Below are 22,274 nucleotides of genomic sequence, written 5' to 3' on the forward strand. Positions count from 1 at the left end.
AGGGGAAACAATCCTGCTGCTAATCCAACTTACTTGAAAAGGGGTTTTGAAAACAGAAAAAAAAAACCCAAAACCCCAGCAGTTTGGGATTGATTTAACCCTCTGTAGCTGTGCTAAAGAGCAGCATGGCTTAGTGGAAAGAGCACGGGATTGGGAGTCAGAGGATGTGGGTTCTATTCCTGGCTCCACCACTCGTCTGCTGTCTCTGCCACTAAACTTCTTTGTGCCTCGGTTACCTCATCTGTAAAATGTGGGATGACCTGATTACCTGGACTCTACCCCAGTGTTTAGAACAGTGCTTGGCACCTACATAGTAAGTGCTTAACAAATTCCATTATTACTACTTAGATATTTCCCACAAATGCTAATGAACAGGTGTCTGTGTCCGTTCAGGAAAGCACAAATCAAATTCTGTCACCCAGGCAGTTTTTTTTTTGCTAATGAATAACTTTGCAGTGGAGACCTCAATGTCCAGAAAGTGACTTTTGGGGTCCAGCATCTGAATTCACTACTTTGCATGTAGAATGATTTTCTCCTAAATACTCAAATGTACTTAGAGGCTCAAGCTACTTGTAACCTCAACCTACTCTATGACTTTTCTTATAATTAACAAAAAAATTCACGTAGAGCAGTATATACATCAAAATCAATTAACTTGGGGTTTGGTGGGTAAGTAAGGCATTTATCCATTCAGCAAGAATGAAGTGAGGCTACTTCATGGTTATTGAATATTTAAATATAGTTCTTTCCCTTCTTCACCCCCTCTCTTTCCCAAGAGCTCAAAAACGGTCAAGCAGATGTCTTAAATGGCTCCGCACCGTGACCGAACCCAGCATCAGGAACAAGCATAGTATCTGATAGCAGAGAAGCAGCGTGGCCTAGTGGATAGAGCACAGGTCTGGGATTCAGAAGGACCTGGGTTCTAATCCCAGCTCCACCTCTTCTCTGCTTGGTGGCCTTGGGCAAGCCACTTAACTTCCCTCTGCCTCAGTCACCTCATCAGTAAAATGGGAATTAACACTGAGCCCCATGTGGTATGGGGACTGTGTCCAACCTGATTATCATGTATCTACCCAGTGCTTAATTCAGTGCCCGACACATAGTGCTTAGTACTAGCGTGGCTCAGTGGAAATACCACGGGCTTAAGAGTCAGAGGTCATGGATTCAAATCCCTGCTCTGCCAATTGTCAGCTGTGTGACTTTGGGCAAGTCACTTAACTTCTCTGTGCCTCAGTTACCTCATCTGTAAAATGGGGATTAAGACTGTGAGCCCCACGTGGGACAACCTGATCACCTTGTATCCTCCCCAGTGCTTAGAACAGTGCTTTGCACATAGTAAGTGCTTAACAAATGCCATCATTGTTATTATTATTACCATTAAAAAATAAATAAAATAAGGTATGGAAAGACCCCCAAAACAATGAATATTCTTCAGCCCCGGGTATAATGGGGAGCACAATGGATTCAACTACATGTTAAAAAACCTCCACTAAACCCCTAAATTAAGGTGAAGCTGATGGTGAGATTTTGCAGACACAAAAGTCAGGAAATTCCATAGTTTGGGTTCCCACAGCACAGTTCCCTGTGCCTTTGTGCATATACGTTACCCTATGGTTTTGCGATGCTATCGCTGGCACATTTTATAAGTGGTGATACAAATGCTACAGCAGTCTCTGCGGAGTTGCACATAAAATAGCAAAGAATTCAATTTATTTACAGCCTTCCTGGAGGATCGGGTTTTTTTGGCGGGGAGAGGGTAGTTCCTTCCCATTTGATTGTGTTCCTAGCTGAATAGTATGTAGTGCTGCCCACTTATGTGATTTATTTAAGCGAGACCCTATTGTAACCTATACATACGGTCTTCTCCCCTGGTAGAATTGCCATCCTGAATTTCCTGACTCGCTATAACTTGAACTTGATTCCATGACCCTCCCCATAGTTTTTGTTTAATTTCTTGATCTTTGTAAACCTCAAAGCCCTTTCCATCTTTACTTCTCAGAAGTACTGGAGCACAGTACTTTGGGGCTTAGCTTTAATAATGATGGTATTTGTTAAGCACTTACTATGTGCCAGTCCAAAGGCCAGAGAGGTCAAACAGGCCCAGTGAGATAAGGGAATCGTTGGGTCCCAAGTCTCTTTAAGGAACATTTAGGGAGTCCCCAGTTGTTTCCTTACCAGATGGGCGGATGGTTAGGGCCAAGCTGCCGTAGGGCTCTCCGAGCTTGTCTGGAGGAAAAAGGAACATCTTCTATAGAGGGATGAGGTAGATGCCATGGGAATAGATCTGCTGGCTCGGGATACTGTAAAAATCATTTAAGACCTCGCAACCTAAGAACCTCCCATCATTTTAATGGGAAAGATAATCCAGTTCCTGACACTGTATTTGTCATGCATCAAACTTAAGCTGGGACGCCTCCTCCCTCGCTTTTGGACCCCAGTCTCCTCCTCCCTTCCCCCAACACCCATCCCTCCTCTAACCATACATGTTCAGAATAAGATTTTCAGTGTTCTCAGCCTGATCATTCCAGTTCCAAATATGCTTCAGAAGAAGGGCCATCCTAGAGCACAAACAATGCAGCCTCTAATGTGTTCCCTTGCCACAACTTTTTTTTATGGTATTCATTAAGTACTTACTGTATGTCAGGCACTGTATAAAGTGCTAGGGAAGACATAAGCTAATCAGGTTGGATGCAGTCCGTGTCCCACGTGGGGCTCACAGTCTTAATCCCCTTTTTCCAGATGAGGTAACTGAGGCACAGAGAAGTGAAGTGATCTGCCCCAGGTCAAACAACAGACAAGTGGTGGAGTCAGGATTAGAACCCAGGTCCTTCTGACTCCCAGGTCCATGCTCTATCCACTAGGACACACTGCTTCAATACCAACTCTAAGATAATGATTGGGTCTAGATGGAAATCAGGGAGAGAGACCAGATTTGTGCCAAAGGGAGAAAGTTCAATCAGAATACCCCTGCCCTTCTGCAGGGATTTGTACTTTATTACATCATTTTATGTATGTACAAACAATTCTCAGTCTGGGTTCATTTTCCCAGATCTGCCATTTCCCAAGGGCATAAAATGAAACCAGCATTTTTTTCTTGCAGGACAGACGTTAACCGCCTTAGGCATGTAGCTAAGTGGCTATTTTCAAGGCTGCTTGAATGAGTACAGTCACATAGCTGACGCTTCTAATCAGTAGGCTCTAAGCCGCTCCATCTGTGCACTTTGCAGCTCCTAAAACAATCCAGAAGTTTCAACCATGTGTACCAGCTCTTGGTTTAAAAAAAAAACACAAATAATCTGTGCCCAAAAGGATGAATATGTAAATTCAGATTGGGCCTGAAGCTGGTGATGGACTCTTCTTAGTGATTATTTCCCTGCCAGCAGATGCCCCTCTTCTGTCTTACAGGTGGCAACTTATGGACATGCAGGAAAGAGCTCAAAATCCAACAGGTTTTCTTCCTCCATGAAGAGCAACCTCGATGGGGTCCTCGAATGGAGGGATTGAGGGGCAAATGAGTGCAAATTCTCTTCAATTGGACCAGTCCTGTTTAAGAGCGGGGAGTGCTCTCAAACTCAAGATCAGGGTAGACATGGCAGTCAATGATATGTCATTCTAGAACAGAAAACCTGAGGTGAGAAATATCTGAGAAAGTCACTGCCCTTGAAAGAAGGTCAGTGACTCAAAAAAAGGCCCCCAAGGAAGTAGTTTTACATCAGGCTGAACCAAGTATTGAAAGCTGGGTGATTCTCAGCTCGTAGACCCAAGCTATGTCCTTACCAGAGCTGACTCCATCTCTTTGGAAGCCCAGTAGGGTGGAAGGGGGTTGGGGGAGGAGGCGGTCTTCCCTTAATAATGATGGGCAAACCTTGGTCCTGAAACAAGGGTGCAGTGCAGGTGATACATAGATTAAAAAGACATTGCTCCATGAAGGGAGAACTAGAAGTCACCCTAGATTCTCCAGCTGGTATGAGCATGTGGTCCCCAGCCCCATTTGATGCCGTTGCCTTGAGAGAGTTCTTCTGTTCCCCGGTAGGTCCTAGATCTCTAATTGTGGGAGACCTTACTGGGCAACTGCACTTGATCCAGTGACCCTTCCCGCTGTTTGAGGGGTACAGTTTGGGGAAGCCAAGGCTGAGCTGCAAGGCAGCCACTCGAGTCACGCCCACTCCTGGGGCGAGGAAGGAAGGGCCCAGGAGGGGAGTCTGGGTCTCCTTGGAAACATCTCAGGACGACTCTGCCAGGGAGATATCTTGTAATAGCTCTTTCGTATTGTTCAGCTCTGCATCTTCCCGTCCACACTCGGATTCCTCGAAGCAGCCTGAATCCCTTGGGATATCCACTTTGTGATCAAAAGGTAAAGCCAGAGGCTCCCAGTTGGTCTCACCTCCTTCTTCAACCTCACTGCCAGCTGAAAGAGAAAAGTGGGTACCAGCCCCGGTCCCCGGGTCTGAGCAGGCGGTCGAATCCAGTTCATCCCAGCTGCCGGCCCTCCTCCCCACCGCTCCAATTAACATTCAGAATTTCAATGAGTGTGAGAGAGAAAGGAGGAGGGCTTGGGGGTGACCATTCCCTGGTGATGGAGAGGACCCTGGGGTGGCTGGAAGCCCTCCCCTCCCCAAGAGTTGGGCAGGTGCCCCCCCGCCCACCGATTCCTGCCCAGAGCAGAGATCTCCCAGATGCTGCATGCAGATAAGGAGACATAGTTATGAAGACTGTGTCATCCTCCATAGTGTTGGGAAGGAATAATGGAGAACCCCCATCACAGACACTGCTGGGAAACCAATGGGAACCACCTGGCCCTGGGGTAGCATTGAGGACGAGCATTGCTCACTGAAAACTGAATCCACTGTGGATTCCGTGAGCACGAGAATGGTCACAGACCAGCAGAAGGGCACCTGTTTTGTTCCCCAAAACAGGAAGCTGAAAATGTTTTCCCTCCTATCCCTGAAATCCACTGTAGCTTCCTTCCCTTGGAATCCACATTCATTCACTCTGGCCTTGAGAAAGGGACTCAAGTGAAATGTTAGATAATATATGGTGACTGCATTACAAATTGGCCCATTTGCCAGTTAACATCTCAGAACCCGTCCTAGTCAGTTATGGACTTCAGATGCCCTCCTCCTTTCGGCAGAGCTGCATTTTGTGCTATGATTACCCAAAGTGATGATTTTTTAACCAAATTTTAAGAACCACACGGGGAAGCCTCAAAAGGATAGACTGGGTGAAAGCATGGATTCTTTCCTCAGGGAGGAGGACTTTGTGACTGTTCTAAGAAATGGAACTGGGGCCCCTTTCAGCTCAAGGATTTGCCTCTTTGCTTTGTTTGAAGGGAGAGTCAGTCACTGTCGGTAGCTAGGGGGTGATTGTTTCTAACACTGTTCTCACTTGATTGGCAATTCTCCTGGTGTAGGAGCGGGCTCTTGCCAGGGTAAGCAGCCTTCATTTTCCCTATAGGATAGAAGCCCAACCTGGCAGTGGGAACCTGGGCACTGGCTCTAGGCAGGGCATGGGGAAGTGTCTTGAATTGTGGATGACTGGGATTCCTGGTGTCTTGTGGCCCTGGTCGGGTACTTGACATATCCCTGCTGCCTGCCCAGGGGCCTCTGGAGTCCTCTTCCCTGCTCCCCCAAAATCCCACCTCTGGCCAAGCCCTCTTCCCTCAGTCAGGGAACACCGGGCCCTGCTTCCTCTCTCTTCTCAACCCCACCATCCCATCTGGGAGAGACCAATCTGCAGAGCATGGGAACTAGAAAGCTGTGTCTATCCAAGTGGATTTCCAGGGTCTCTGGATTGGATTGGAGAGTCTAAAGGTGGAGAAAATCTCCTCAGAAGCAGGACTATCCCTCGGTAGCTCCAAGAGTCCTGGGACAGCGGAGGAAGTGGGGGTGGGGAAAAGGTAAGGGAAGTGGTTAGAGACTGAATCCCCCTCCACAACCTGTTCCCAGGCTACACACTTACTATCGTAGTCTAGCAGCAGGTCAGCTGCTGTGAGCAGCTTGGCTCGGTGCTGGGGGTCGGTGATGTTCAGCTCATTAAGGTGAGTCTCACGCAGTTCCTTAAAGTCCTCTAAGGTCTGGTAGCCATTCAGTAACAAGGTGGATGTATGCTCCTGGGAATAGAGTCTCTTTCAATCCTGCCCTGAGAGCAACCAAGCCCTCCCCACCTAGACCGTGTCCAGATGAAACCATCCTCCAAGTCACTTGTAGTTCCCCAAAGTGAGTCGAAGTCTCATTATATATATATATAATATATATATATACACTATATATAATATATATAGTATATATATATATATACACTATGTGCTCTGCACGTAGTAAGCGCTCAATAAATACGATTGATGATTATATTCAAAGTCTGCCTCCCCTTTTAGACTGTAATCCCGTTGTGGGCAGGGAATGGGTCTACCAACTCCATTGTATTGGACTTACCCATGTGCTTTGTACAGTGCTCTGCACAGTTAAGTGCTCAATAAATACCACTGTTGATGATGATGAGTAAACCTACTAGCAGAACTATGGGCTGCCCCCTGCTACTATGCATGACCCTGTCAGTCCTCTGGGCTGCCATTGCTGGCCACTTGGGTGCTATGAAAATAAGGCCAGTTGGCCTAAAGTCAAGAGAAAACTCCTTATGGACAGGGAATGGGTCTACCAATACTGTTGTATTATACTCATCCAAATGCTTAGTAGTGTTCTGCACACAGTGAGTGCTCTATCAATGGTATTTGAACAGTTACTATGTACAGAACCCTGGACTAAGCATTTGGGAGAGTACAACAGAGTTGGTATATACATTCCCTGACAGTGAGGAGCAGTGAAGCATAGAAGCAGCGTGGCTTAGTAGATAGAGCATGGGCCTGAAGTCAGAGACTTGGGTTCTCCTCCTGGCTCTGCCACTTGTCTGCCGCATGGCCTTGAGCAAGTCACTTCACATTTCTGTGCCTCAGTTCCCTCATCTGTATGATGGGGATTGAGACCGTATCCAACCTGATCAGCTTGTACCTACCCCAGCGCTTAGTTCAGTGCCAAGCACATAGTAAGTGCTTAAATACAATAGTACAGCGCTAAGCACTTAGTACAGTGCTCTGCACACAGTAAACTCTCAATAAATATGATAGAATGAAATACAATTTAAAAATAAAGACCTTACAGTCTAAGCAGGGAGACAGACAATAATATAAGTGACCAAACTGCAGATCTGGACACACGTGTTGTGGGACTGAGGTTGGGGTGGGTTCTAAATGCCAATGCTATCTTCCTCCGAACATTGGCCCTGGCTGTCCGGCAGGTAGCCCTCCCCCGATTGAGCTGGTTCTTGCTCCACAAGGGCACCTGCACAAGTGCCAGGGTTCTCTCCAAGGTCCCAAAGCTTGCCATACCCGCATAGCCCTCCCGGAAACCGACCTCCTGGCCAATGCGCTCCAGCAGCTCATGCAGGGTCTTGGGCTTGGGGCGTTTGCTCTTACTGGGCTGGCGGCTCTTGCGGGCTGGAGTCACTTCCTCCGGCACGATGTCCACGTAGATGAACTTGAAGGAGCCCACTTTGCCGTTCAGCAGCCCCATCCAGGTGCCCACTGGGGGCTTTTCGATGATCTGGATGAAGTCTCCTTTCTGTGGGGGACACGGTGCAGTTGAAGCTTAGGCTTTGAGGGGAGAAGGGGCTTCAGGGAGAGCTGCAGCTCTGTGCCACCCAACCATTTTCAGGGTAATCCCCCGCAAATGGAGTGAGGTGGGGTATGTACATGCGTGTCTGTATGGTTCCCCCCCCACCCCCCAGGAGGAAAGTCTGTTCTCCCAGTGGTCCTAATAATAACGATGATGGCATTTATTAAGTGCTTACTATGTGCATAGCACTGTTCTAAGCACTGGGGAGGTTACAAGGTGATCAGGTTGTCCCACGGGAGGCTCACAGTCTTAATCCCCATTTTACAGATGAGGTAACTGAGGCACAGAGAAGTTGTGACTTGCCCAAAGTCACACAGCTGACAGTTGGTGGAGGCTGGATTTGAACCCATGACCTCTGACTCCAAAGCCTGTGCTCTTTCCATTGAGCCATGCTGCTTCTCCCAGGTGGGAAGACCACCAAAACCACAATCACCTAAAGGCCAACCTAGCAACGATCAACACCAGCTGGAAGCTGGCAGCTGCCGGGTTAAAAAAACACCCGCGGCTCTCATTCATTCATTCAATCGTATTTATTGAGCGCTTACTGTGTGCAGAGCACCGTACTAAGCACTTGGGAAGTACAAATCGGCAACACAGGATGGCAGATGAGCTTGGGTTAGGGCCAAGGGCAGGATGCCGACTTCGAGTTCAGAGAGGCCGATGGGAAGTTCAGCCCATCTGCTCTTGGGATCCTTGGGGAACTCCAGTGGATGGGGACAACTATTGGACCCCACCCTCTGCTACCTACCACCTCCTCCTGACCTTCAACTTTTAGTAGGAGTGACCCGTGGAAAGAGCATGGGCCTAGGAGTCAGAAGGCCTGGGTTCTAATCCCAGCTCTGCCACTTGCCTCCTGTGCGACCTTGGGCAAGTCGTTTCTCTGTGCCTCAGTTTCCTCATCTGTAAAATGGGGATTTAATTCCTGTTCTCCCTTTCACTTGAACTGTAAGATCATTGTGGGCAGGGAACAAGTCTATCAGCTGTGTTATAGTGTACTCTCCCAAGTGTGTAGTACAGCGCTTTGCACACACTAAGCTCTCATTAACTGTGATTGATTGATAGGCTGTAAGCCCCTGATTATCTTTTATTGACTCAGGGCATAGTATAGTGCTCGGCACATAATCAGTGCTTAACAAAACCACAATTATGATGTTCAGCCCCACGCCACACTGCTTCTCTGTGTTCTGTGTTTTGATGGATTCCCACACCGAGCTTGGCATATAGTAAGCACTTAAATAGGACAACGATTAGTATTAAGGGCAATGAGGTGTTCACTCCCAGTGATAGTGCATTTTTTTATGGTATTTGTTAAGCGCTTACTATGTGCTAGGCCCCATACCAAATACTGGGGTAGATAAAAGCTAATCAGATTGGACGTAGTCCTTGTCTCACAGTCAATCTCCATTTTACAGATGAGGTAACAGGCACAGAGAAGTGAAGTGACTTGCCAAAGGTTATATAATGGATAAGTGGCGGGGACAGGATTAAAATCCAGGTCCTTATGACTCTTGGGCCCATGCTCTAGCCACTAGACTACACTGTTTCATTTATGCAGGGGAGGGGGCAAGCAGGAAGGGAGTTCAGTTGAAGTAGGAAGAGGGAGGGAGGGACAGGGAAGTGACTCTCAAGAAAAGGGGAATTACTAAAATTAGGAATAGCTCCAGGCAGCTGCTGGCTGAGCTCTGGCCCAGTCAGTTCCAGGGAAGGGGTGGGGTGTCTTGGAAATTGCCAAGCCTGGGCTCTTGCTCTCAGTTCCCCTAGGGTTTCACAAGATGTACCGGGGCCCTGTCGATTGCTTAATAGGAGTAGTAAGCCTGTCTGAATCACTTCTCTAGCTCGGCCGACCGGCCCAGCCTGGAGGGAGGGAGGCGGCGGGGAAAAACTTACCTGGAGCTTCAGGGAGTCTCTGTCATACGGGCTGGGAGTGAAGTCCGTATGGACCCGAGCTTTGCCACAGAAGGGTCCTGTGTAGGGTAGCGAGGCCTCCTCCAGGCTCCCCCTGTCCCGGGAAATGCCTGAGTATCCAGGGCTACACAATTCGCTGCCTGCAGGAAGGAGCAGAGAAGCATCAGCTGCAAACTGGGAGGGTGGATTTGATAACTGGTTCACCCTGAGATGATAACATGGCACAGAGTTGGAACTCCCTCCCACCTCATATCCAACAGACCACCACTCTTCCACAATTTCAAAGCCTTATGAAGAAAAAAAAAAAATCACACCTCCTCCAAGAGGCCTTCCCCGATTAAGCCCTTATTTCCCCTATTCCCTCTTCCTTCTGCATTGTCTATGCACTTGGATCTAAGCACTTAATATTCTGCCCACCTTCAGCCCCACAGCACATGTGTACATATCCTCCAGGAGGCCTTCCCAGACTGAGCCCCCTCCTTCCTCTCCCCCTCCTCCCCTTCCCCATCCCCTCCTCCTTCCCCTCCCCACAGCACCTGTATATATGTGTATATGTATGTACGTATTTATTACTCTATTTTATTTGTACATATTTATTCTATTTATTTTATTTTGTTAATATGTTTTGTTTTGCTCTCTGTCTCCCCCTTCTAGACTGTGAGCCCACTGTTGGGTAGGGACCGTCTCTATATGTTGCCAACTTGTACTTCCCAAGCGCTTAGTACAGTGCTCTGCACACAGTAAGCGCTCAATAAATACAATTGAATGAATGAATGAATATCCATAATTTATCTTAATGTCCGTCTCCCCCTCAAGACTGTAAGTTCCTTGTGGTCAGGGAATGTGTCTACCAACTATCTTGTATTGTTCTCTCTCAGGTGCTTGGTATAGTGCTGTGCACAAAGTGACCACTCAAATACTATTGACTGATCTACTTTGTATGTGACAAACAAGAGTCAGAGAGCAGCGGGTCACCAATAAGTCTTAGCGGCAGGGAGTTCTACCAAATCAATCAATCAATCAATCAATCGTATTTATTGAGCGCTTACTATGTGCAGAGCACTGTACTAAGCGCTTGGGAAGTACAAATTGGCATCACATAGAGACAGTCCCTACCCAACAGTGGGCTCACAGTCTAAAAGGGGGAGACAGAGAACAGAACCAAACATACCAACAAAATAAAATAAGTAGGATAGAAATGTACAAGTAAAATAAATAAATAAATAAATAAATAGAGTAATAAATATGTACAACCATATATACATATATACAGGTGCTGTGGGGAAGGGAAGGAGGTAAGACGGGGGGATGGAGAGGGGGACGAGGGGGAGAGGAAAGAAGGGGCTCAGTCTGGGAAGGCCTCCTGGAGGAGGTGAGCTCTCAGCAGGGCCTTGAAGGGAGGAAGAGAGCTAGCTTGGCGGATGGGCAGAGGGAGGGCATTCCAAATATGACTGGTATATCATAAGTACTTAAATACATTTAAAAGAATTAAAAAAAATTGGTGTCTTCAGTGGACCATATATATAGCCATTGATCATTAGTTTTTTTCTGAAGGGTAATTTCAGCATCCAGATTTTCATAGAAGAAGCAAGAAGCAGCATGGGAGTATGGCCTACTGGCTAGAGCCCAGGCTTGGGAGTCAGACAACCCTGGGTTCTAATCCCAGTTCCACCACTTGTCTACTGGGTGACCTTAGGCAAGTCATGACACTTCTCTATGCCTCAGTGACCTCACCTGCAAAATGGGGATTAAGATTGTGAGCCCCACATGAGGCAGGGACTGTGTCCAACATAACTAATTTGTACTTCCCCCAGCACTTAAAATAGCGCTGACGGGGCTCGGAGTCTAATTTCCCATTTTATACATGAGGTAAATGAGGCACAGAGAATAATAATAATAATAACAATGTTGGTATTTGTTAAGCACTTACTTTGTGCCAAGCACTGTTCTAAGCGCTGGGGTAGATACAAGGTCATCAGGTTGTCCCACATGGGGCTCACAGTCTTAATCTCCATTTTACAGATGAGTTAACTGAGGCCCAGAGAAGTTGTGACATAGTAAGTGCTTAAAAAATACCAAAAACAATAACAAACAACATAGCCGTCACCATTAGTAGCATCATCTTCAAATACTTAGGACGTACATGATATCTTCCTGGGGTGGGCATTAATGGAAATTTATGTCCAGAAACTGATGCCGGATACCTCCATGCATGAACAGCCCCAGGAAATCCAGAACAGCATCATGGCCTAGTGGAGAAAACTAGGGCTTGAGAGCCAGAGACCCTGGGTTCTAATTACAGCTCTGCCACTTGCCTGCCACGTGACCTTGAGCAATTCACTTTGCTTTTCTATGGCTCAGTTACCTCATCTGTAAAATAGGGATTAAATCCTCCTCCCTCTGATTTAGATTGTGGGACAGAGGCTGTGATCAACCTGATTATCTCGTATCTCCCTCAGCACTTAGTACAGTCTCTGGCACATAGTGAGCACTTAACAAGTTCCATAAAAAGAAAAAGACAACAGTGGTGGCATAACTGGTGCAGCAGAGGTGACTGCTGCTGCTAAAGAAATGTTTGGAAAGACGAGTTATCTCCCCTTCTTGCCACTTCCACCATCACTTTGGCCACCTTGGTCTAGCTATCCTGCCACAACCCCCTACCAGCTCCCAATGGGTCCTACCTTATTCATTGATTCATTCAATCATATTTATTGAGCGCTTACTGTGTGCAGAGCACTGTACTAAGCGCTTGGGAAGTACAAGCTGGCAACATATAAAGATGGTCCCTACCCAGCAGCGTGCTCACAGTCTAGAAGGGGAAGACAGACAACAAAACAAAGCATATTAACAAAATAAATAGAATAAATATGTACAAGTAAAATAGAGTAATAAATATGTACAAACATATATACATATATACAGGTGCTGTGGGGAGGGGAAGGAGGTAAGGTGGGGGGATGGGGAGGGGGAGGACAGATGAAGAGAAGTTAAGTGACGTGCCCAAAGTCGCACAGCTGGCAAGTGGTGGAGGTGGGATTAGAACCCATGACCTCTGACTCCCAAGCCTGTGCTCTTTCCACTAAGCCACGCTGCTTCTCTAAGTTGAGACGTTGAGTGACTTGCCCAAGGTCACACAGCAGACCTATGGTAGAGCCAAAATTAGAACCCCTGACCTTTTGACTCCCAGGCCATGCTCTATCCACTATGCCATGCCATACTCTCTCAAGTGCTCAGAACAATGCTCTGCACATAGTGAGTGCTCAATAAATACCATTGATTGATTGATTAACTAGTCCGAGACTCTTATTCTTTCCATGTCAGGCAGGAGAGTAGCCTGTTCTCTTCGAGATACTTTCAAAGTCATTTAATAATGATTTTTCCCACACGTTGCCAGGTGCGTTGAGGGGAGGGGACTAAATTTACAGGTCTAATTTCCAGGATTGCTCCCCCAGCCCCTTTTAAATAGAGGCACCACACGGTGCTCTTTTTTCAATACTGTGGTCAATCCAGAACCCTCCCCCTGCTTGTTCTGGTTGCAAGCTGCCGGAACATGCAATTAAAAGCCCTCAGAGGTATGGACACAAGTAGGGTCTGGAGGGATCAAAACAGAAAGAGGGAAAAGCATAGGTTCCCTGTCCAAGATGGTTGGGAGTGTTGAGAATCCGGGTGGAAAGTAGAGCTACAACCGTAGGAAGGGGGTCTCAGGATCTGTGGATCAGAATAATAATAATAGTGGCATTTGTTAAGCTCTTACTATGTCAGGCACTGTACTAAGCGCTGGGTTAGATAGAAGATAATTGGGTTGGACTTGGTCCCTGTCCCACATGGGGCTCCCAGTCTCAATCCCCATTTTACAGATGAGGTGTCTGAGGCAAAGAGGAGTTAAGTGACTTGCCCAAGTTCACACAGCAGATAAGTGGCAGAGCTGGGATTAGAACCCAGATCCTTCTGACTCCCAGGCCTGTGCTCTAGCCACTAGCCTGCGCTGCTTCTCATGCTGAGTTCAAGGGGCTCTCCTTCCAGTGTGGATTGAGAGTGACCAACTTCATTTTTTTTCTTATGGTATTTAAGTGCTTACTATGTGCAAAGCACTGTTCCAAGCACTTGGGAGGATACAAGGTGATCAGGTTGTCCCATGTGGGGCTCACAGTCTTTATCCCCATTTTACAGATGAGGTAACTGAGGCACAGAGAAGTTAAGTGACTTGCCCAAAGTCACACAGCTGACAAGCAGCGGAGCCGGGATTTGAACCCCTGACCTCTGGCTCCCAAGCCTGTGCTCTTTCCACTGAGCCACACCCTTCTCATTTGCATTCAAACTCATTATTACAGCCAGGGCAGGTATGGTGCCCAGTTTTCCCTACTACAGAGGGGAGACCAGGGGGACAGCACTACCCAGCAGCCTGGCAACAACGCATAAACTCAACTGCAGAATCTGGAAATTCCCCTCTTCACAACTTCCTCTTCCCTCACCTCCTTAGTTTTTATGATATTCATTAAGTACTTACTCTACGTCAATCTCTGGTCTAAGTGCTAGGGTAGATATGAGTTAATCAGGCCAGTTATAGTCCCTGTCCCAAAGTCTAAGAAGGAGGGAGAACATGTATTGAATCCCCAGCGTGGCTCAATGGAAAGAGCCTGGGCTCGGGAGTCAGAGGTCATGGGTTCAAATTCCTGCTCCGCCAATTGTCAGCTGTGTGACTTTGGGCAAGTCACTTCACTTCTCTGGGCCTCAGTTCCCTCATCTGCAAAATGGGGATGACTATTGTGAGCCCCACGTAGGACCATTTGATCACCTTTTACCCTCCCCAGCGCTTTGAACAGTGCATTGCACATAGTAAGCGCTTAACAAATGCCATTATTATTATTATTATTTTGCAGTTGGGGAAATGAGGCACAGAGCAGTCAGTCGGTCAATCGATTTATAGAGTGTTTACTGTGTGCTGAGCACTATATTAAACAATATAGAGTACAATATAAAATAAACAGACACATTCCCTGCCCACAAGGAATTTACAGTCTAGAGGGGGAGGCAGACATTTAATGTAAATAAGTAAATTACAGGGCAATTACAGGTCACAGAGGAGGTCAAGTGGTGGATCTGGGATTAGAACCTAGGTCCTCTGGCTCCCAGACCTGAGCTTTATCCACTAGGAATTTACCCTCAGTTTAAACATAGACATAATGTATATATTTAACGTTTATTCATTGTTGTCTGTCCTGGATGATTCTGTCCATGGCAGTGACTGGCACCAGAGAATGGGGTGAGCCGTAACCATCATTGCCAGTGCCTGTCCTGCTGGCATTATGCCATGCCACTCCCCTCTCAGCCCCCGGGCACCACTCACCCTGGAGGTCAAGGGACCAGAGGCAGCATAGTTTAATGGAAAGAACACTGGCCTGGGAGTCAGGGGACCTGGGTTCTAATCCTGGCTCCACCCTGTACGTGCTGGGTGACCTTAGAAAAGTCACTTCACTTCTCTGTGCCACAGTTTCCTCCACTGTAAAAAGGGGATTAAATCCTATTCCATCCTAGACTGTGAATCCCATGAGGGACAGGGACTGTACCCAACCTGATAAACCTTTATATACCCCAACACTTAGAACAGTGCTTGACACACAATAAGTACTTAAATACCATAAAAAAAATATTATATTTTCCTAGTCACAGAGGGTAAATTTGCAAGAGCCTGACCTAGGGGATAGAGTGTGGGCCTGGAGTCAGATGGACCTGGGTTCTAATTCCAGCTCTGCCACTTGTCTGCTTTGTGACCTTGGGCAAGTCACTTCACTTCTTTGTGCTTCATTCCCCTCAACTGTAAAATGGGGATTAAGACTGTGAGCACTATGTGGGACAGGGACTCTGACCAATCTGATTATCTTGTATCTACCCCAGTGCTTACTATAGTGCCTGACATATAGTGAGTGCTTAAATACAATTATTATTATTAGTAGTAGTGATAATAATAATAAGGGTAATAATAATAATAATAGATTCTCTCTCCATGGCAACCAAACCCATGGGTTCCATCTCACGGTCAGCGGTTCTGTCTCTGAACAGAAGGAAACTCCTCCCCCTTAGCCTGTAAACTCAAAGATGCTGTAAACTCCTCAGGGGCAGGGAATATGAAGCAAGCTTGGCACAGTGCCAGATACAAAGTGCTGCTTTATAAATATATGGACGAAGGCTTTGTGGTTTGGGGCAAGGGTGAGTCTGGAGCCAGTGAGACTGTACACCTCCCTGCCACACACCAGGCACTAGCCCAGATGCTTGAGGGGAATCTGGGATTCTCCCCAGATTTACAGAGGAGTACCAGCCTCAGGCAGATGGGAAACACACTACAGAATTCATTTTCAGAACAAAAAAGCTGTATTTTGAGTTTGGACAGGAGCCCAGAAAATCCTTCTTTAGATTATAAATTCCTTGAGGACAGGATACATTGGGTACTCTCCAAAACACTTAGTACAGTGCCTTACTATGCCCAGAACTGATTGATAGGAGAAAATTACTGCTTATCAACGCTGTATGTAGAAGGGCTGTGGGAGAGACAAGCTGGGAGAATGGCTATTTAAATTAAGGTACTGTAGCCCCAAGTCATGCAAACCATCAGCAGTATTGATAATAATTATAATAATTTGGGGTATTTGTTAAGTGCTTTCTGTGTGTCAGGCACTGTTCTAAGTGCTGGGGTAGGTACTAGCTAATTGGGTTGGACACAGTCCCTGTCCCACTTGGGGCTCACAATCCTGATCCCCATTTTACAGATGAGGTAACAGGCACAGAGAAACTAAGTGACTTGCCCAAAGCCACCCAGTGGACAAATGGCAGTGCAGGGATTAGAACCCAGGTCCTTCTGACTCCCAGGCCCATGCTCTATCCATGAGGCCACACTGCAGAGATCTAACTAGGCAATGGAGGTTTTATAAAAGGAAGAACAATCTGGGTTACTGCCTCGGAAGGGCTCGGAAGAGCTCAAAAAGCAGTGTGATCTACTGAATAGAGCACAGGCCTAGGAGGCAGAAGGACCTGGGTTCTAATCCCGGCTCTGCCCCTTGCCTGCTGTGTGACCTTGGGCAAGTTACTTAACTTCTCTGGAACTCAGTTATCTCATCTGTAAAATTGGGATTAAGACTGTGAGCACCTCGTGGGAAATGGACTATGCCCAACTGATTAGCTTCTTCTATACCCCAGGCTTAGTATAGTGCCTGGCACATAGTAAACACTAAACAAATACAATAAAAACCCCTCAAGTAATGAGAAAGAAGAGGCAAACACATAAAGATTTAAGTAGACAAAATCCAAGTTACGGAGCAGAAAACATTAAAAAGCTAAAGAAGGCTATAGAGGTTGGGCGAGTGCGCGCGCGCGCGCGCACACACACACACACACACACACACACACACACACACCCCGCCCCCTTCCACCTCCCTAACCCCCCAGAAAGACCACAGCATGTTGGTGAAAAAGGTGATAAAGTTCTTAGTTCTTAAGAAGGAGAAGGTGGGAGGACTGGGGAGTTAAGCGGAAAACTGAAAGCTTGAAACAAGCGCAGTAGGTCTGGACAAGGGAAAGTCTGAGGGAGGAATAACAACACTGTTTTGCAGATGGTGGGAGTTGTAGCATGAGAGAGAGAATTTATAGTGAATTAAGTTGGCTTTTTGTTTTTCCATTTCCTCCATTAGCGTCAGCTGCTTCAGCACAGGAGTGGAAGAACCCAGGGCTGGAGGCTGTTGGGAAGGACGGGAGGGGACACCCACCTTCTCCCCACTCTCTGGGGCTCTGAAGGGCCCACGTTGCTTCCCTTGCAACTCCCAGAGCCTCAGGACTGAGGTGCTTACTATGTGCCAAGCACTGTTCTAAACTTCTGGGGTGGATACAAGTTAATCTAATCAGGTTGGACACAATCCCTATCCCACATGGGGCACAAAGTCTAAATAGGAGGGAGTAGGATTTAATCCTCTTTTTTACAGATGAGGTAACAGAGGCACAGAGAAGTGAAATGACTTGCCCAAGATCACACACGGTAAAGTCAGGATTAGAACCAGGTCCTTTGACTTCTGGGCCCATGCTCTTCCCGCCTCTTTCAGGGAACTCACCAGTCGATGTCTGGCGACTGAGGGGCTGGTGGTCGTCCTCCTCTTGCTCCAGGTAACATATGGCCACCTTCTCATGGCCCAGCCCATCAGTTTCACAGTCTGGAGACGTTGGAGAGGTTAATTCCTCTTCCTGAGTATCTGCCTGAAGAGCAGGGGGGAAAGACAGAGACGATTTGGTAGACTGAAGTCTGGAGCCTAGGAAGGAGGAATCCCCTTAGCTAGAAAAGTCACCTATCCGGGAAGACTGAGGAAGTGGAATCACCTCACTCTTAAAACCTCCAAGGACGAGTTGGCGGTGCCTATTGCCCAGAGCACGAGGGCCAGAAAAACGGCAACCTGATTGTGCTGAAGACTTAACGGTCCAGGCTGACAGCTTGCTCTAGGCAGGGAATGTGTCTGTTTATGGTTATGTTGTGCTCTCCCATGTGCTTAATAAAGCGCTCTGCACACAGTAAGCACTCAATAAATACGATTAAATGAATGACAGGGTTAAGGTCATCAAGGCAATTGATAATTGGCTCTTTGTCTAATCCCAGAATCCACTGGGGTTCCCCCGCCCCCAACTCAGGTCATTCCCATCGGAAAATCAGGGGTACCTCAAGAGTTCGGATCTACTTGGGGAAATGACTGGTTTATGAGTGAATTTGGTTAGAGACTCGGTCCAGTAAGGGGACCTCAAGAGGCTATATTATCTGGTTACTTGCCTCTGGCAGAGCTAAGTTAAATACTGGGCTAATGGGGCTGTAGTCCATGGCCCACTGCCCTTAAAGGGGCCCTGCCAGCCATTAGGGACCCCCAGAGTTGACCCAAAGTACTTGCCATCTCTTGCTCTGCCCCAGCCAGTAAGGAAGTGGAGTGCATGACCAGCTGTGGGACTTTTTGGCCACCTGGGAAGGTGAGCCCCCTGTCCTGCACACTCTCCAAGGGCTTCCAGTGGCCTTAATTCGACCCTGATCCAGGGCCAGACCACTCCAGGATGTTCCTAGTCCGGCCTGGTTACCCTGCCCTCTTCTTGACATCCAGGGAAGTTTTCCCATGGACTCAAGAGCAGCCTCCGGCATCTGACTTGGATGGAATCCAACTCACCTTCTAGCCCCCTCCCACAACTCCTCCCACTTCAGCTCGCCTCTTCCCTAACCTCCTCCTTACCATCTCCTCCGAAAGGGCTTTTACCATCATCTTGCCCATCTTTCTGTTCATGGTGCGGGAGATGACCGCCCTCCACTTCTTTCCCAGCTTCTTGCCGCTCCCGCCCTTGCCATTTTCTTCAGTGACAGGAATTTTGGAGTCACCCTCAGGGATCTGCAAGGAGGCATGAAGAGGTCTGGGGTGAGAAGGCTGCCAGGGATGGAGTGTTCCAGGGGCAGCGGGGTCATGGGACAGGATGCGAACAGCCAGCAGGGAAGGGGCCAGGCACCCAACGGACGGACAGAGATATGGAGAGCGGACTGCAAGCTGAGAGGTAGATTGAGGGGGGCGCTCAATCTGTGGGGTTCTCAGGCAGTGAATTCTGAGGGTTTTAGGGAGATCAGAGCCAGCTTAACTCTTGCCCCAACCAAACAATAAAATGCCCTCGGACTATTCTTTTCTCATTCTGTGGGCCTGTCCCCAATGAAGACAAAGAGAAGCAGTGTGGCCTAATGGATAGAGCATGGGCCTGGGAATCAGAAGGATCTAGGTTCTAATCTTGGCTCCTCCACTTGTCTGTGACACCTTGGGCGAATCACTTCACATCTCTGTGCCTCAGTTACTTCATCTGTGAAATGTGAGCCCTATGTGGGACAGGGACTACGTCCAACCTGATTACCCTGTATCTAACCCCAGCACTTAGTACAGTGCCTGGCATATAGTAAGCACTTAAATACCATATAAAAGGGCCTTTGGACTTTCCAGCAGAAATGTGATGCAATAAGATTCAGGGAATTCCACTTTGGGGTGACACTGACAACACTTTGAACTGACTGGATTAAAAAAAAAAAACCAAGGGAATGGAAGTCAGGAGACCCAGGTTCTAGTCCCAGCTCCATCACCTGCCTGCTGTGTGATCTTGGGCAAGTCACTTAACTTCTCTGTGCCTCAGTTTCCTCTTCTGTATATTATAGACAAAATATCTGCTCCCCCTCCTCCGTCCCAATCCTATGTGGGACTCTGTCCAATTTAATGATCTTACATCTACCCTAGCATTTAGCACAGTGCTTGGCACAAAGTGCTTAATAAATGCCATCATTATTACTATGATTACTGGCCCATTCAGTTGTGTTTGGCCTGCAAAGGGCAGGAGTTCTAGAGAACTGAGTGTGGAACTGGGGGACCTGCCAGGAACTCGGGGTTCAGCAGGGACAGAGGCCTCCCTAAATCTCCAGTGGGGGCCTCCCTCCCATCCCAGCCCTCCCCCACACTTCCAGCCTGGTTTTCAGTAGTATGCCTCGCCTTTGGGGTGGTCCTGATGTCTGATGTCCTGATGTCTGTCTCCCCGCCTTCTAGACTGTGAACTTGTTGTGGACAGAGATTGTCTTTATTGCTGAATTGTACTTTCCAAGCACTTAGTACAGTGCTCTGCACACAGTAAGTGCTTAATAAATACAATTGAATGAATGTGATTAGACAGGCGTGTCATGTGACTCCACTAGCTCCTCATGGGTAGCGATCCAGTCCACAAACTACTGCTCACTTCCAAACACTTAGTACAGAGCTCTGCAATCAATCAATGGTATTTACTGAATGCTTACAATGTGCCAAGCACTGTTCTAAGAGCTTGGGAGAGTGCAATACAACAGAATTAGCAGACATGTTCCCTATCCATGAGCTTGCAGTATTGATTGATTTGTGGAGACTACATGGATATAGAGGTATCTAGGCCTCAAAAGAAGCAGAGCATCATGGCCTAGTGGAAGAAGTATGGGCCTGGGTGTCCAAAGGACCTGGGTTCTAATCCCAGTTCTGCCACTTGTCTGCTCTGTGACCCTGGACAAGTCACTTTACTTCTTTGTGCCTCAGTTACCTCATCTGTAAAATGGGGATTAAGATTGAGCTCCATGTGGGACAGGGACTCTTTGCCCAACTTTGTATCTTAGAACAGTGCTTGGCACATAGTATGTTCTTAACAAATACCATTAATTTTTTTAAAAAGTGAGCATGTCCTGCTGTTGATAGTGAGGAGCTGTTCATATGGGCACAGATAGGGTTTCCCTGGAACCAACCGCATCCCAGGTGTTCAAGGACTCACGTTCTCCTCCAGGTTAAATTCCTTCTCACTCACTACAGGTGAAGTGGGCTTGGATTTGGCAAAATCCTTGAAACTGCTGGAGCGCTGAAGTGAAAGCTGGAAGAAACAGAGGAGGCAAGGTGACCTTGTTCAGTAAATCCAGAAATCAAAGGAGCTACTCTTGGCTCTGCTAAACTGTATTATGAGCATTATGAGCAGGGAACGTGTCTACCAACTCTGTTATATTGTACCCCCCCCAAGTGCATATCTACTCTATTTATTTTATTTTGTTAATATGTTTGGTTTGGTTCTCTGTCTCCCCCTTCTAGACTGTGAGCCCACTGTTGGGTAGGGACTGTCTCTATATGTTGCCAACTTGTACTTCCCAAGCGCTTAGTACAGTGCTCTGCACACAGTAAGCGCTCAATAAATATGATTGATTGATTGCTCTTTACAAAGTAAGCGCTCAATAAATAGGATTGATTGACTGATAGCTACAGCTTGGGACTGCTTCCTGAACTTGCTCCTTCATCCCCTGGCATAGATTGGATACTGCATTCATTCATTCAATCGTATTCATTGAGCACCTATTGTGTGCAGAGCACTGTACTAAATTCTTGGCACATACGTCCTCCAAGCCTCCTTGCACTTGGATTCACACCCTTTATTCACCCCTCCTATAACCCTTATGTACTTATATCTGTAATTTTTTTATACTACTGTCTGTTTCCCCCTGTAGACTCTAAGCTCACTGTGGGCAGGGAACGTTTCTACCAGTTCTGTTATATTGTACCCACCCAAGCACTTAGTACAGTGCTCTGCATACAGTAGGTACTCAAAAAATACAATTGACTAGTGAATTTTTTCAGAGAAAGATCAATCAGAGGCAGGATCAGATGACCACCTCCCAGCAGCCCAGGCAAATTCCCAGAATGCCAACCCCTGAATGGAGGTCCCAGAGGATGGGATTCTGGGACCTGTGAGATGTCACGGGCTGGCTACAGGCTGCTTCTCACTGCCCACCTGGAAAGTGCCCCAAATTCAGCTAATCCCACAAGGCAAATATTCGAAAGTGCCCAGAGCAGCCAATCCTGACTAGAAGTCACAGGTGAGGAGGGCAAGACGCTCAGTTCAGGGGTCGCTCTCCTGCATAATGGGAGTCAGTGCTCTGCACACAGTAAGCACTCAATAAATATGATTGAATAATGAGAGTCAGACAGGGCCAATGTAATGGCTCATGCCAACCAGGAACCCACTGAGGGGGCTGGTAGCTAAGGTGTGGGAATGGCAAGTAGCAGAGACCTAAGCTATAAAGCCTACCTAGCTCTTCAGGGTTCCTGCCATCTATTTCCTGCCACTCCAATTATATCCAAGGGCAGTGGGGGTTTTTTTTGCTTTTTC

At 47.3% G+C, this 22,274-nt stretch overlaps 1 protein-coding gene across 2 annotated transcripts in view; it reads right to left on the bottom strand.

Annotated features, from left to right (window-relative positions):
* Window positions 1-2,947: 2,947 nt before the first annotated feature.
* Window positions 2,948-22,274, bottom strand: part of SASH3 (SAM and SH3 domain containing 3) — a 31,397-nt gene continuing 12,070 nt past the window's right edge. The window contains exons 2-8 of one of the 2 annotated variants that reach the window (XM_038748047.1): window positions 20,895-20,990; window positions 18,818-18,970; window positions 17,669-17,810; window positions 9,555-9,712; window positions 7,407-7,613; window positions 5,959-6,109; window positions 2,948-4,408 (exon numbers count right to left, since the gene is read on the bottom strand). In XM_038748047.1, the coding sequence (XP_038603975.1) occupies window positions 4,224-4,408; window positions 5,959-6,109; window positions 7,407-7,613; window positions 9,555-9,712; window positions 17,669-17,810; window positions 18,818-18,970; window positions 20,895-20,990 (1,092 nt within the window). In that variant the 3' untranslated portion in view covers window positions 2,948-4,223. The remainder of the gene's footprint in view (window positions 4,409-5,958; window positions 6,110-7,406; window positions 7,614-9,554; window positions 9,713-17,668; window positions 17,811-18,817; window positions 18,971-20,894; window positions 20,991-22,274) is intronic. The other variant, XM_038748048.1, reaches the window with a different exon arrangement.

Source organism: Tachyglossus aculeatus, chromosome 6 (genome assembly GCF_015852505.1).
Source record: "Tachyglossus aculeatus isolate mTacAcu1 chromosome 6, mTacAcu1.pri, whole genome shotgun sequence".
NCBI classification, from domain to species: domain Eukaryota; kingdom Metazoa; phylum Chordata; class Mammalia; order Monotremata; family Tachyglossidae; genus Tachyglossus; species Tachyglossus aculeatus.